The sequence below is a fragment of the Acanthisitta chloris genome, unplaced genomic scaffold (genome assembly GCF_000695815.1).
Source record: "Acanthisitta chloris isolate BGI_N310 unplaced genomic scaffold, ASM69581v1 scaffold14614, whole genome shotgun sequence".
Classification (NCBI taxonomy): domain Eukaryota; kingdom Metazoa; phylum Chordata; class Aves; order Passeriformes; family Acanthisittidae; genus Acanthisitta; species Acanthisitta chloris.
Genome location: NW_008669955.1, coordinates 1 through 12143, shown reverse-complemented (window position 1 = coordinate 12143; position 12143 = coordinate 1). Strand labels below are relative to the sequence as shown.

At 47.8% G+C, this 12143-nt stretch overlaps 1 protein-coding gene across 1 annotated transcript in view; it reads left to right on the top strand.

The window, feature by feature from the left end:
* The window catches only part of BRD8 (bromodomain containing 8), a 15143-nt gene extending 11878 nt beyond the window's left edge, over positions 1–3265 (top strand). Inside the window, exons 17-20 of the mRNA XM_009073513.1 lie at positions 42–219; positions 814–918; positions 1739–1783; positions 2856–3265. Coding sequence (XP_009071761.1) covers positions 42–219; positions 814–918; positions 1739–1783; positions 2856–2915 — 388 coding nt within the window. The 3' untranslated portion in view covers positions 2916–3265. The remainder of the gene's footprint in view (positions 1–41; positions 220–813; positions 919–1738; positions 1784–2855) is intronic.
* Positions 3266–12143: the final 8878 nt, after the last annotated feature.

Sequence of the window (12143 nt, the reverse complement as noted above, 5' to 3'; positions counted from 1 at the left end):
GAAGTGTTTCTGTTGCAATTTTGCCTGCATTTCTTTCCTAGGCCAATGGATTTATCTACCATCAAAAAGAACATTGAGAATGGGCTGATCCGAACCACGGCCGAGTTCCAGCGTGATATCATGCTGATGTTTCAGAATGCAGTTATGTACAACAGCTCTGACCATGATGTGTACCACATGGCTGTGGAGATGCAGCGAGATGTCCTGGAGCAGATCCAGGTGAAGTACTGAGCTAAAGCCACTGCCTTGATCCATAGGTGTGGGTGTTGTTAGACCACAGTTTCACTCACAGTGTGTCCTGTCCTTCCCTGCCTCTCTCTCCTGCTAGCTCAGGTGTTTATGTTGAACAGATTAAAAGTAACACAGCAAACTTTTATAGGTTCAGCCCAAACCAATTTCAAATGTAATTTCCTTCAGGGAAATGCTTAGGCCAGCAAGAACCAGGGTGTGGTTCAGGAACAGACAAACAACAGGAATGGTGAATGACAGGGACGTGACAGCTGCTTTGGGTGGTTGTGCTGGTTTGTGTTGATATAAAGTGTACATGAAACTATCCTGGGAATTTATGCTACTTAAAATGTCCTGTGAAGCAGAATGTCCCACTGGCAGGGGAGTCCAAACTGGGGTTTTATAGCTCCTCAGGACTTGTGGCTTCTGAGGTAAATAGGGGAACTTATTCTGAACAGCAGACAAGGAACTGAAACTGCCTCTGACCCAATCATTCCCAGCCTGTGGTCTGTGATAGCTAACTGACAGGCACTTACTGAGCTTGTTTTGCCTGATAATCTCAACAGAGTGTGGTTTTTCTTGCAGCAATTTCTGGCCACACAACTGATCATGCAAACATCAGAGTCAGGGATCAGTGCAAAGAGCCTGCGTGGGCGAGACTCCACTCGCAAGCAAGATGCTTCAGAGAAGGTGAGAGTGCTGCACCCTGTGGAAGAGCACTTGGGATCTCCCAAAGAATCCCAAGATACTGCATGACATTCCCACACCAAAGAGGCAGAATGTTTTTTGAGGTTGCAATGGCCTCAGCATCTTCTTGTGAACACATTTTCTTTAAATGTATCCATTGATTAGATTCAGTCTTGGAGCTGTACAGCATTCCAGGGGCAGGTTGCATGAGGTTTTGCTGTAATCCCAGTGGTTCTATTCCCTGGTTTTAAAAACAGGTGATGAAAACTGCAGGGAAATGAACAGAATATTGGAAGAAGTGTGATATAGCAGGAAGGTGAAGGGAATTGCCATGTCCTTCACTTTCTAGCCAGGTTTTTAGAGCTAGAGAATGAGTCAGCTCTGGATTGCTGTGTAAAACACACCAGAGAACCTTTGGCTTCCACACTGATCTAAGCTGATAGCAGTAAAGGTTTGTTTGGAGTTTTTCTTCTCTAAAGACACATCCAGACTGATCCCAGGTGCTCTCAGCTGATGCACACAACACTGTGCCAGCAGGGACTGCCTGCTTAGTTCTAGTGGCAGCTGCACTGTGCAGATACTGTGTGGTACACCAGGCCTTGCCATGGCTGAGGAGGGAATATCCCTTTCCTAGCATTCTGACTCTTGCAGTATCCCTCTTTTTGTCTGTTTGTATGTTTCTGCTGCATAAGACTGATGCCATGTTGGAAGGGGAGTGGGGCACATGTTTCTCTATGCTCCTGTGTGGGCTCAGTGCTTCTGTGTGGTGTGTGCATTTCCGTAGCTGATGCCTGATTAGTCCTTCTGTTTGGCCTTTTAACAGGACAGTGTCCCAATGGGCTCTCCTGCCTTCCTTCTCTCTCTCTTTGTAAGTATTGAAAGGCTCCAGCAGGTGCTCTGCTCCTTGTCTGGGTGATTACTGCACTGTCACAGCATCCTTAGCACTGCAGCAGGGTGTGTTTGACTTGGGGGCTGCACCACTGTCACCCTGAGAGAGGAAACATCTCATTCCCTTACTCTCAGCCTGGGTGAGTGGGAGGGGCTTCAGTCTTCTCTAGTTCCAAGTGTTTTCCTTTTGTCATCTGCTTTTGCTTGATTTCCACAACTTCTATCCTGCTTTCTTTCCATGTTAAGTGGGAAGACAAACCAAGTGGTGCAGTCCTGTAGTTCCTACATCTCTCATGTTTATACAGCTGCCCCTTCCACACATCTGAGGCAGTACAAAATGTCTTGAGAGAGTGAGGAGTCAGCTGTGTCCTCCTGTATCATTCCTGATTCAGAGAGCAAATAAGACACTGCACAAAAATATCTTCCTCTGTGCCTGTGGTGATCTGGAAGTGTTTGGAAAAATATTCCCTCTGGGAAAACCGCAAGGCTCTGAGTTGCTGGGAGGAGAGAGGGGAGGAAGATGGAGAGTTGTTTTTTTCTCTCACCGGTGTCTAAAGACAGAGGAGTACTCCGGGACAGTCAGCAAGTCAGCCAGAGGGAGAGGGCAGCGCATCCCAGGAAGCTCTCAGCTCGCCTTCTGCTCATGGAAAGGAGCTGTGCGGAGAAACTAGGGATAGTGCCAGGGTCACTCAACTGGAGGAGCACTTCCCATAGGGATCAGCAGCCGATAAGGTAGGTTAGTCAGCAGTTTCCTCTTCCCACCTTAAGAGACAAGCTAGAATCTGCCCTTTAGAAGAAAGCCTGCACTGCCCAGGCTCCAAAAGCTCCTGCCTGACCAAGAGCCACATTGCTTCTCTGCAGTGCACAAAGACGCTGCAAATCCCAGCACTTTGCTGTGTCCAGAGCAAACTTTAGGTAGGTCTGCAGGCAGGCCATTTTTAGGGATAGCTTCCCTTTGTCCCGATTGGAAGGCAGGAACAGTTGCTGGCAGTGCAGCATTCCCTCCCTGCCGCGGCACCGGTTGTGTAACTGTGTGTTTGCCTTGTGAGCAGGACGGAGGCACCAGGGGGCGGCGCTGCGCCATCGAGGCTGACATGAAAATGAAGAAATGATGCTGCAGGCAGACAAGAGATTCCCAGCACCAGGCATCCAGAGCTGGAGCACAACCAGGCTGCTCTCAACAGCTGTCGGAGGAGGAAGAAAAGCAGCAGGTCCATTTCCAGCACCTGCTTCACCTTCTTGGCTTTGCCCCTCTGGAAAGCAGTGTCCTGTTGGAATGTGTAACCCAAAGAAACTTCCCCAGAGGGGAAGACTAGCCCCCCCTGCCCGTTTTAGGGCAGTTGTCTTGGGCTTCATCAGTGTTCTGGTGTTAGCTAGCAACTGGTGGCTCGTATGTACTGTAATGTGAAGTGTACAGATTTTTACTAGTGATGTGTAAATGTGATGTATATTAAAATCTGGGAACAAACGCTGTGTGCAGTGTGCTGAGCATCACAGCTCTCTGCAGGGAGAAACCTTGTGTTGCAAGCCTGCATACCCACCTTGAATATCTGCAGACAGAATTCTCCAGTTACCCATACAGCACATGCATGACAGAGCTTTGGCATTAGAGAATCCATTAATCATGGGAATGTTGTGCTTGGATGGAGAGGAAGATTCCCTACTTGAGTATGTGAGGATACAGCACCTTTGTGATGACACAGGAGATCTAACCAGGAAGAGTTCAATCCTGCAGTCATGGAGTTTCCCTTGAGAGAAAATGTATTGAAAAGTTCTTTCCCCAGAGATTTGTGAAGGCTACAATAGTCAGAGGGAAAATCTGTGCTCCCAGCAGCTGTAGGCAGGAGTGCCAGCACCTGGTTCCACAGCTGAGCTTGTGCACTGCTTCTACTGGAAATTACAGTCTTTTTCCCTCAGCAACATGAAGGTTTAAGTTCTCTTTGAGAATTTTTTGCTCACCTTCTTCTTTTCCACCCATATGATCTGTGAGATGAAACTTGCATGTTTTCTGCCCCCAACAAGCTTCTACAGAAAAAAAAACCCACCAACAAAACATCATCCTCAATGCTTGCAGCAGCTGGGAGTGCTCTGCACTGTGCAGCATGTACAGGGTGCAGCCTCCTGGCACACAGGTTTCAGGAAAATGAGTCACTGGGATTAAGACCAGAAAGATTGTTACCTTAACCTAGTAAGAGGTCTTGATTTTTCACAAGTTGAAGTTGGCTGTGCCTGCTGTGCTGAGTCCCATATATGGCTGAGGTGGATTTTCACCAAGAGTCACCTTACTGATTTGGGAATGCTGAAAATCTATTGGTTATTGGTTAATTGTCCTTCACTACTAAACCTGGGAACAGATTTCTGGTTGGAATTTTTGTGTTCTTAGTTTCCAAGGATTATAGGTCCTTATTTCCATAGCACAAAAACTTAGAGAGTTCTTTTTCTTTCAGGTATTTTATGGAATGGTTTAAGCTGAGGACAAACCTTTTGGCAGGGTCTGTTGTGAGAGCACATGGTGTTAATGGTTCTAAATTAAAAGAGGGTCAATTTAGACCAGATGAAGATTATTTTTCAAAAATGAGGGTGGTGAGGCACTGGCACAGGTTGCCCAGAGAATCTATGGCTGCTCCATCCCTGGAAACATTCAAGGCCAGGTTGGATGGGAGCCCTGAGCAACTTGGGCTGGTTGAAGATGCCCATGGCAAAGGGGCTGTAACACCTTTGCCCTGCCTTTGTCCATGTTGGAAAACTGAAGGTGTAGCACATGAAAGGACCTTTATCATGCCCTTTAGGAACTTGCTTTCATCCTGGCAAACGTTGCTGTTCCTTCCTACCCTTGGTTTCTTCTCTCAACCAGGTATTTTTCTGTCAGCCTTTCCTCTTGTGCCATGACATTTTAATAGTCTTTCATGATGTTTAAGAGCTTTAAAACTCTCAGATAATGATTGTCTCTGCAGAGCCCCATTGATTCCTTCCCAATTCATCATCCCATGCTCTGACTACTAATTCTGTTCTTCCTAATACTTTGTGCTAATCTGTCTAGTACAGAGCTGAGGCTTTACTGTGCTGCATCTCCCACCACCCCCTTTTACAGACAGATAAAACCAGCACCCTTCTGGTTTTCCTCTGCTGTGGGTAACTGCAATGGCAGGTTACACAGCAAAGAGTTGGTCACATTGTATTTAAGCTTCTTTAGGACTCACAAGTGAATCCCAATGGATTCTAAGGTTTACTCCCTCCCTCAAATTGTCCTAAAACCTCCCCAGTTGACATTTTAATTAGAAAATGTCTCTCAGACCCATCCCAAGAGAAGGTCTCATATGATCTCCTCTGTGGCAAGTGCTGATAGTGATGATTAATTTGGTTTTTCCAACTGGCCCTGTTTTCCACTGAGAGGTTTGGCACTGCTCATGTGTCATCCCCACTGATCATCTGGCAGCTCTTTGCTTCTGATGTTTTTGATGAGGTTTTTTGTTTTTATTTGCTTTTATGTCTTTAGCAAATTGTTCTTTTTTTCACTTTTTTTTGCCTGCTTTATGTAGATTCTACACTTCATTTATTAGAGTTGAGACTTTTATCATTTTTCTAGTTTTGACATGTAAGTTCTTTTTAAAGACTTTCTGATTCCTACCAGCTTTTTCTCACATCAGCAAAGGTTGTGCAGTGTCTGAGCTCTGCGAAGTGAAGTAAAACTTTCCAATTTGAGGAAGGTTCCTTGCTAGTGACTTATGTAGCCAACATAATTAACAACTGTCAGGCAGTGCTTAATTAAACTTTGAAGTCTGTATCGTTTTGTCCCTTATTTTTGTCTGGAATTGGTGTGGAGTTGAGCAGTCTGGGATTATTCCACTCATCATGTCTTGCACTAATCCTGTTCTTCTGCTCTTTGGCATCTTGAGTCTTCCAAAACAGTAAAACTGAACATAAGGCTTAAGAGCTTTTTTTAATGGATGCTTATGCCCAAGTTCCCTGAGCTTCTTGATGTTAAATATTTATCCCTTCCAACTGGAGTACAGAAAGATGATCACAAGTGATCAGATTACCCTGGGCTAAGGCTTTTCTGTTCCTCAGATGAGCTGCAGTGCCCAGTTCTGTGTGTGGCAGCTCTGCTGACAGTGCTGAGATCCCTTTAGGCATGGGGTTGCTCTTCAGATGAGATCTGTTTGCCCAACTCCTGCAGCAGGAAGCTGAGAGCAAGGAATGTTATCTCCTACCTCATCAGATTTCATCTGCTTCCACTGAAGTTAACTTTGAAAGAGGTTTGGGAAGGACAAGCTTTCAGATCCCAGCTCTGCTTGCAAGTTCATTAAAAAAGCTAACCAGTTTTCTTGTCCCAAACCCAATGGATTCTTGTATTTCCCTCAGTTCTGCACCCTAAGCTGTATTAGAGCTGTGCTGGCAGCCCTGAGAAGGCAGAAGGCAACAAGTGAGAAACGTGCTGGTTCAAAACTCTGACAAAATTAGGTTGTACGTGATTAACCGAGAGCTCTCAAGACACTGTTAATTAATGCATAGAATTCTCCATAGGTGCAGTATCCAAGGCAGCTCCATTCAGTGCCAAAATATCCAACATCCTTTACTGTTGTAAGTTGGAACTCTGCAAGGAATTCCCCAGGCTTAGAGAAATCAGAGTGGACTCATGCAGTAGAAGACACTTAGGCATGGACTAATGAACAAATACTAAGTGAATGGTTTCTTCCTTCTTAAGAAAATCCTAACTTTTATGTTCTGGAATGTGTAGAACTGTCCCTGGGAGTGTGTGACTGCATGTGGTTATAACTCCTCTGGCTCAGGCACATGATCTATCACCATCCAGCTAACCCACACCTCTCACTTTCCAGAGTGTCTGTAAGGTTTGTAGTAAGTTATTTCCAAGATAAAAACGTCTCAAGGAGCAGCAAAGAGAATTCCAGTGAGTTGTCCTTGGAGTCAGTAGTTGTCCACAACAGTCAGCACATGAGGAGCCCCAGCAGAACTTGGTTTGAGCTTGTTGGATGCCTTCAGCACCTTAAACATGGAGCATCCGGCAAAGCCATGTGCTCCTAACCAGTTCAGCATCCTCACAAACCCCTGGGCGTGGGGGGAGCACAGCAAAAGCACCAGAAAAATGGGAATTCAGGTGCTCTGAAGCAGCAGTTTGGGAGACCTGCAGCCCTGCCACGTGCTGTGCAGTGGGGACTCAGGTGTTGGCTCTCACCTCAGAGTGCTTCCCGTGCTGTGGCTCTCCAAGGTGTCAGGAAATGAACTGGGCTTGGCACCTGTGGATCAGGGCACAAAGAAATTGCTGTCTCTCTCTTTCTGTTTGCAGACTGGCCATGCCTGGGTGTGGTGGGAGTCTGAGACAGAGCCTCTCAGCGAGTCAGAGAAGAACAGTGACTTCCAGTCACTTCTCAGCTGGGATTCCAGCTTGGATCTGGATGTGAGGAGCTGGAGAAGCACTGAAGAGGTGGCCATGGGGGAGCTAGAGGAGAGCAGCCAAGGGGCAGACTGTGAGCTGGAGCCGAGTGAGCCTCTCTGGGAGGATGATAACAAAGATTACCAAGAGGCAGAGAAGTCATGTGAAAGCCTCAGTCTTCACCAATTCCTCTCAGAGGTAGGGCTGTTTGTGTGACAAGAATATGGGCAGCATAGTTCAGGCCCTCCTGAAACACTGGGATTTTCAGGGCCTCCACCATCCCTACCCACAGAAACAGTCTGGGGAAGCAGCAGGGTTCACTCATTCCCTGTCCCAAGCCTATTCCTCCCTTTTGGAGCTGGCACTGCAACCAGGGAACTTCTCTGCCAAAACACAGCTCACCCTGAAGCACAGAAATGTCAGTGAACTGACACTAATAATAACACAAGGCTTCAGAAGATTTTTCAAGGATTCCTAAAAATGGAAAGGTGTTTGTGAGTGAAAGCAAAAATAGCATCTGTGATGTTTATTTCTTCTCCCTTTTGCCTTCCCAATTTGAAGTAATAAACGTGTGTGTTGCAGGTAACCCAGATGCTGGAAAAATTCTGCATTAACAGCACAGACTCAGCACAGACTCAGTGGGATTATTGTGGCTCAGGGAAACAGAATGATGGGGAAGATGTGAGGTGCCAGGAAAAGACCACAGGAACAGCAGTCCTGGGAGCAGAGGAAAATCAACTACACATCCTGGCAGAAGATGAGGAAGAACACTTCCCAGGAAGAGAGGTAGGGGAGTGGTAGTCCTAAAAGAGCCTCTGGTCCTGGATGAGAGACAAGACACTGAAGGAAACCAGCTCTCAAAAAGCAGGGGGAGTCCCTGCTCTGAGTGGGGAGACAAGGACACACAGGAGGAGGCAGCAGGGAGAGGAATGCAAAAGAGATGTCTGAGGGAAGGGTGTTTTTTCTGTATGGCTGTGTATCTTTATAAACAGGAAGCTTGTTGCAGATCAGAATCTCAGATGTGAGTTGGAGGAGTTGCTCCTTGGCAGTGCAAAGGTGACTCATGAGAGCTGGCAGGCTGCTCTCAGGTTTGAGGCAAGGCTGGAAATCTTGCCTGGTTCTAATTGCTGTGTTTTGCAGCACAGCTTGGCTGGTTTCAGGCCCACGTGGCTGTGCTAGCAATAACCATCTGCCCCTAGGGACTGTCATGCCTTGGAAGCAGGGACTGTCTAGCCTGGGTTTGCATCAGTTCCGTGTCTAGGGGGCTGTGGGCTCCCACCAGCTTGTGTGGTGGTGCTGGGACAGGGAACATGGCAGTGGAAGAATAGTGTCATTTCCCCACACTCACACTTGTTCCCTTGCAAATTTGGACACTGGAGATGAATAGTTTTCAGGGTTTCACCTGCTCAGCCAGGACAGTGTCGTTCCCAACAGTTACTCTGTTCTTAACTGCTGTTATTCCCAGCAATTCCCTCACGGTTCTCTCAGTGGTCAAAGCCAAACGCAGCACAGTTTCATCCTGAGAATTTTGCCCATGCTTCAGATCTGTTGAGGATTCTCAGGTGCCCCTGATGTAATCCCACTGCTGGATTTGAAAAATCCTCCCTCCCTCCTCCTGCCATTCCACATTTTATTGGCAAATCACTACAACAACAGCACCGCTCTCCTTCCTGGCTGAGTCTATTCCTTGTCATATTCATGTGGGAGTTGCTGAGGAAACAACCTTGTTGCACTCTAGGGGATCCTATTATCTGTATCTGGAGCTTTACCAAGCCTGAGGCAGTCTTACCTCAGCTCCTGATTGCCCTCTCTGCATCCATGACTCTTCCCAGAGAGCAGACAGACACAACACTGGGCACCAGTCAGCTCCACAGGGTTTGTGTTAGCCTGAGGTGGATGTGATCCAAGAGATCAGCCCCAGCTGTTGCTGAGTAAGGTCAGACATCATCGCCAGGATAAGAGAGAACAAATGAGCTCCCAGCTGAGCCTGGATGCAGTACAGGAATGTGCCCAGGCTTGGCTTCTAGATAAAGGATTGAGGTGATGACCTGCCATTTCAGATGTATCCTCTGTGCTCTTCAGGACAAGACTCAAGAGACACCTGGAAAAGCTTTAGGTGAGCTGCATCCACAGGAGATGAGTGCTCAGGCCCAGGATCAAGATGACAGTGACAGCACCTCTGCAGCTCCAGTGCTGGACTCCTCAAGCCCTCCCTACACACACCTGTAAGTAGCTGGTCCTGCTCTCTTACAAGTGCAGCAGAACAGAGCTGTTTTCCTTGTCATACCATGAGAACAAGTGTATGGCATAGGTCCCATCCAGGAAGGTGAGATAGCCAAGGAGAACAGGAGGGAAGGAGGTTAAGTGGTGCTGTCTCTGTGGATCTGCCAGCAGTTTTGGGCACTGATCCTAAACTGAAGTGAGAAGAGTAGAGATTAAATAAGAGATTAAAGGGAAGAGACATGTTTTCCTCGAGGCAGATAGTCATTGTGTGAGCATCAGGCTCTGTCAGGCAGTGTCCAGTCCAGCTCCTGAGAGAGGCATGTCAGTCACATCAGACTCTGCCACATGTGTGATCACTTGGGCTGCCTTTCAAAGGAGAAATGTGGGGATTTGAGATGAGAAACTTCATAAAAAATACCTCAAAAAGTTCTAAACTGCAGAATAGCATGAGGGTTCCTTTCCAGTGTGATTCTGCCCTTTAGCTCAGCTCTTGTTTTTACCTAATCCCCTGTATTTTTCTGCATTGTGGATGTTTAGTTGTGCATTCCAATGCAGAGCTCTCCCACCATCACTCTCAGAGAGGCTTTTTGTAGCAACATCCACCTGGATGTGGTGGGTGCTAGCAGAACTGCCACCTCCTACTTTGTCTTGAGTGTGATGATCTGGCAGTGTCTTCACTCCACAGGGTGCAGCTGAGCTGGGACAACCCCCTGCAACATTTATTCCTCAAAAGAACACTCCTGTCCATCTGGAGGATGATAGCCAGTCACAGGTACATGGGGGTGGAAGGCTGGATCAGCCTGTCCTGAACACACTGTCCTGAGTCCCATCCTGTCACCAGGCCCTGTCTCCCCACCCCAACAGCCACCAGGGGCTGGTTTGTCTCTCCATGGCTTTGCTTTGGGAGCATCTGTGTGCTGGAGAGAACACTGCAGGTTTATTTCCTCTGCTTGATGTGGCAGAGTCCAAATGCTGCTTCCTACACTGACTGTGGCCCTCAGGGCAAACAGGGAGAGGCAAACACTTGCTCCAGCAGTGCTGCCTTTGGTGCAGGAGTGCAGATGGACCATTCTTGTTCCTGTCCCTGCAGGTGCAGTGGCCCATTCCTGAAGCCAGTGTCAGAGAGACAAGCCCCTGGATACAGCAATGTGGTATTGAGGTGAGTTTGTGGAGGAAGTTCTCACTAGATAATCTCTGGCTTTTTCTGGTTTCCAAAGAGCCAGTGGGATTGTTTTCTTCCTTCCTTTTTTTTTTCTAGAGTTTGGCTGTCACCAGCATCTTCCACTGATTCTTTTGATTAAAACTCCCTTCTGGGTAATGAGAACCTAACACTGACTCTGGAGTGGTGGGAACAGTGCCTGCCCTTTGTGGGCATTGCAGGGCTGACTGAGCCCAGGCAAGGCAAAGTCAGCCCCTGGGCAGGGGATCCAGCTGCTGCAGGCCAGCATTCCCTACTCCTTGCTGGAATGTGCCTGAGGCAATGCCCCTCCTTGCCTGCTGCCTGTGCCCCAGATGTTTCACTCTCAGCACACAAATGGGTCATAAGAATATTTCCCAGAGAGATTAAGGGCATTTTTCAGAGCTGAATCATGTTCTATTCTGGTCACAGCTGTCCTCTCTGCAGCCATTCATTTTCCCATTCTGTCAGAATGAGGGAAGTAATATTTATTCCCCATCATGTTCCCCTTATCAGCACAGCTATTTTTGCTGGTGGCACCATTCGATTTTCAGGGGGTTTAATAGATACCTATTTTAGTCACTTTTCTTTCTCCACCCAGACCTGGACTGACTTCATGAAGGCTAATTACTGCTTCCCTTCTCTGGAGCTCAGCAGCACATTTTCTATTAGAGGTGACTGCTAATGACCTGCCAAGCTGATTGGATAGCAAGTGTTGCATTGGCTGAACTTACTTTTGTCTGGCTTGGAAGAAAAGCTTTTCTCACTTCTCTTATTTCTCCTGAGCAATAAAACTGATTGAAAAGAGCTGTGCTTTCAGGGCCACCCTGAAAACAGAACAAGCACATTCATGCAGAGCCCAAAGAATCCCTGGGTTAGAACTGAATTCTCCTCCTGTTTCTGTTGCAGACCCATGGATTTAACCAGCATAAAGAAGAGGCTGTCCAAGGGACACATCCAGTCCATGGTGCAGTTCCAGCATGACCTCATGCTCGTGTTCCAGAACGCAGTGATGTACAACAGCTCTGACCACTACATCTTCCACATGGCTGTGGAGATGCAGAGGGAGGTCTTGGAGCAGCTGCAGGTCTTGGATGAAGTCCTCCTGTATTCCAGGGACAGGCTGGGGTGGGAGACAAGGTAACAAACCATGTCTGAGGCCTCTTCCCTTGCGAGCTGTGCTGTCTCCGTGGCTCAGGATGGCTGCTGGGCTCGGGGGCTGTGCTGCCACGGCAGCACTCTCATTATCCCAGTGGATCGAAGGGATAACAATCACAGGAGCATCTAGGAGAGGCACCACGTTGGAAGGCTCCTTGGGAAAAGGGAGAAAAGTCCCTGGGATGAAGATCAGCGGGAAAGCTCTTTGTGGCCAGTTGGGATGAAGCGGGCACAGCCCCGTGGAGGCAGCTGGCAGCACAGCGGGGCAGAGCATCAGTACCGCGCGTTGCGCACCGGGGCGGCCAGCACCGCCATCACCCAATAAAGGCCTTGTTGAAGCTTGTCTCGGCGTGTGTGACACTGGGACTGGGACTGGGATTGGGACCGGGT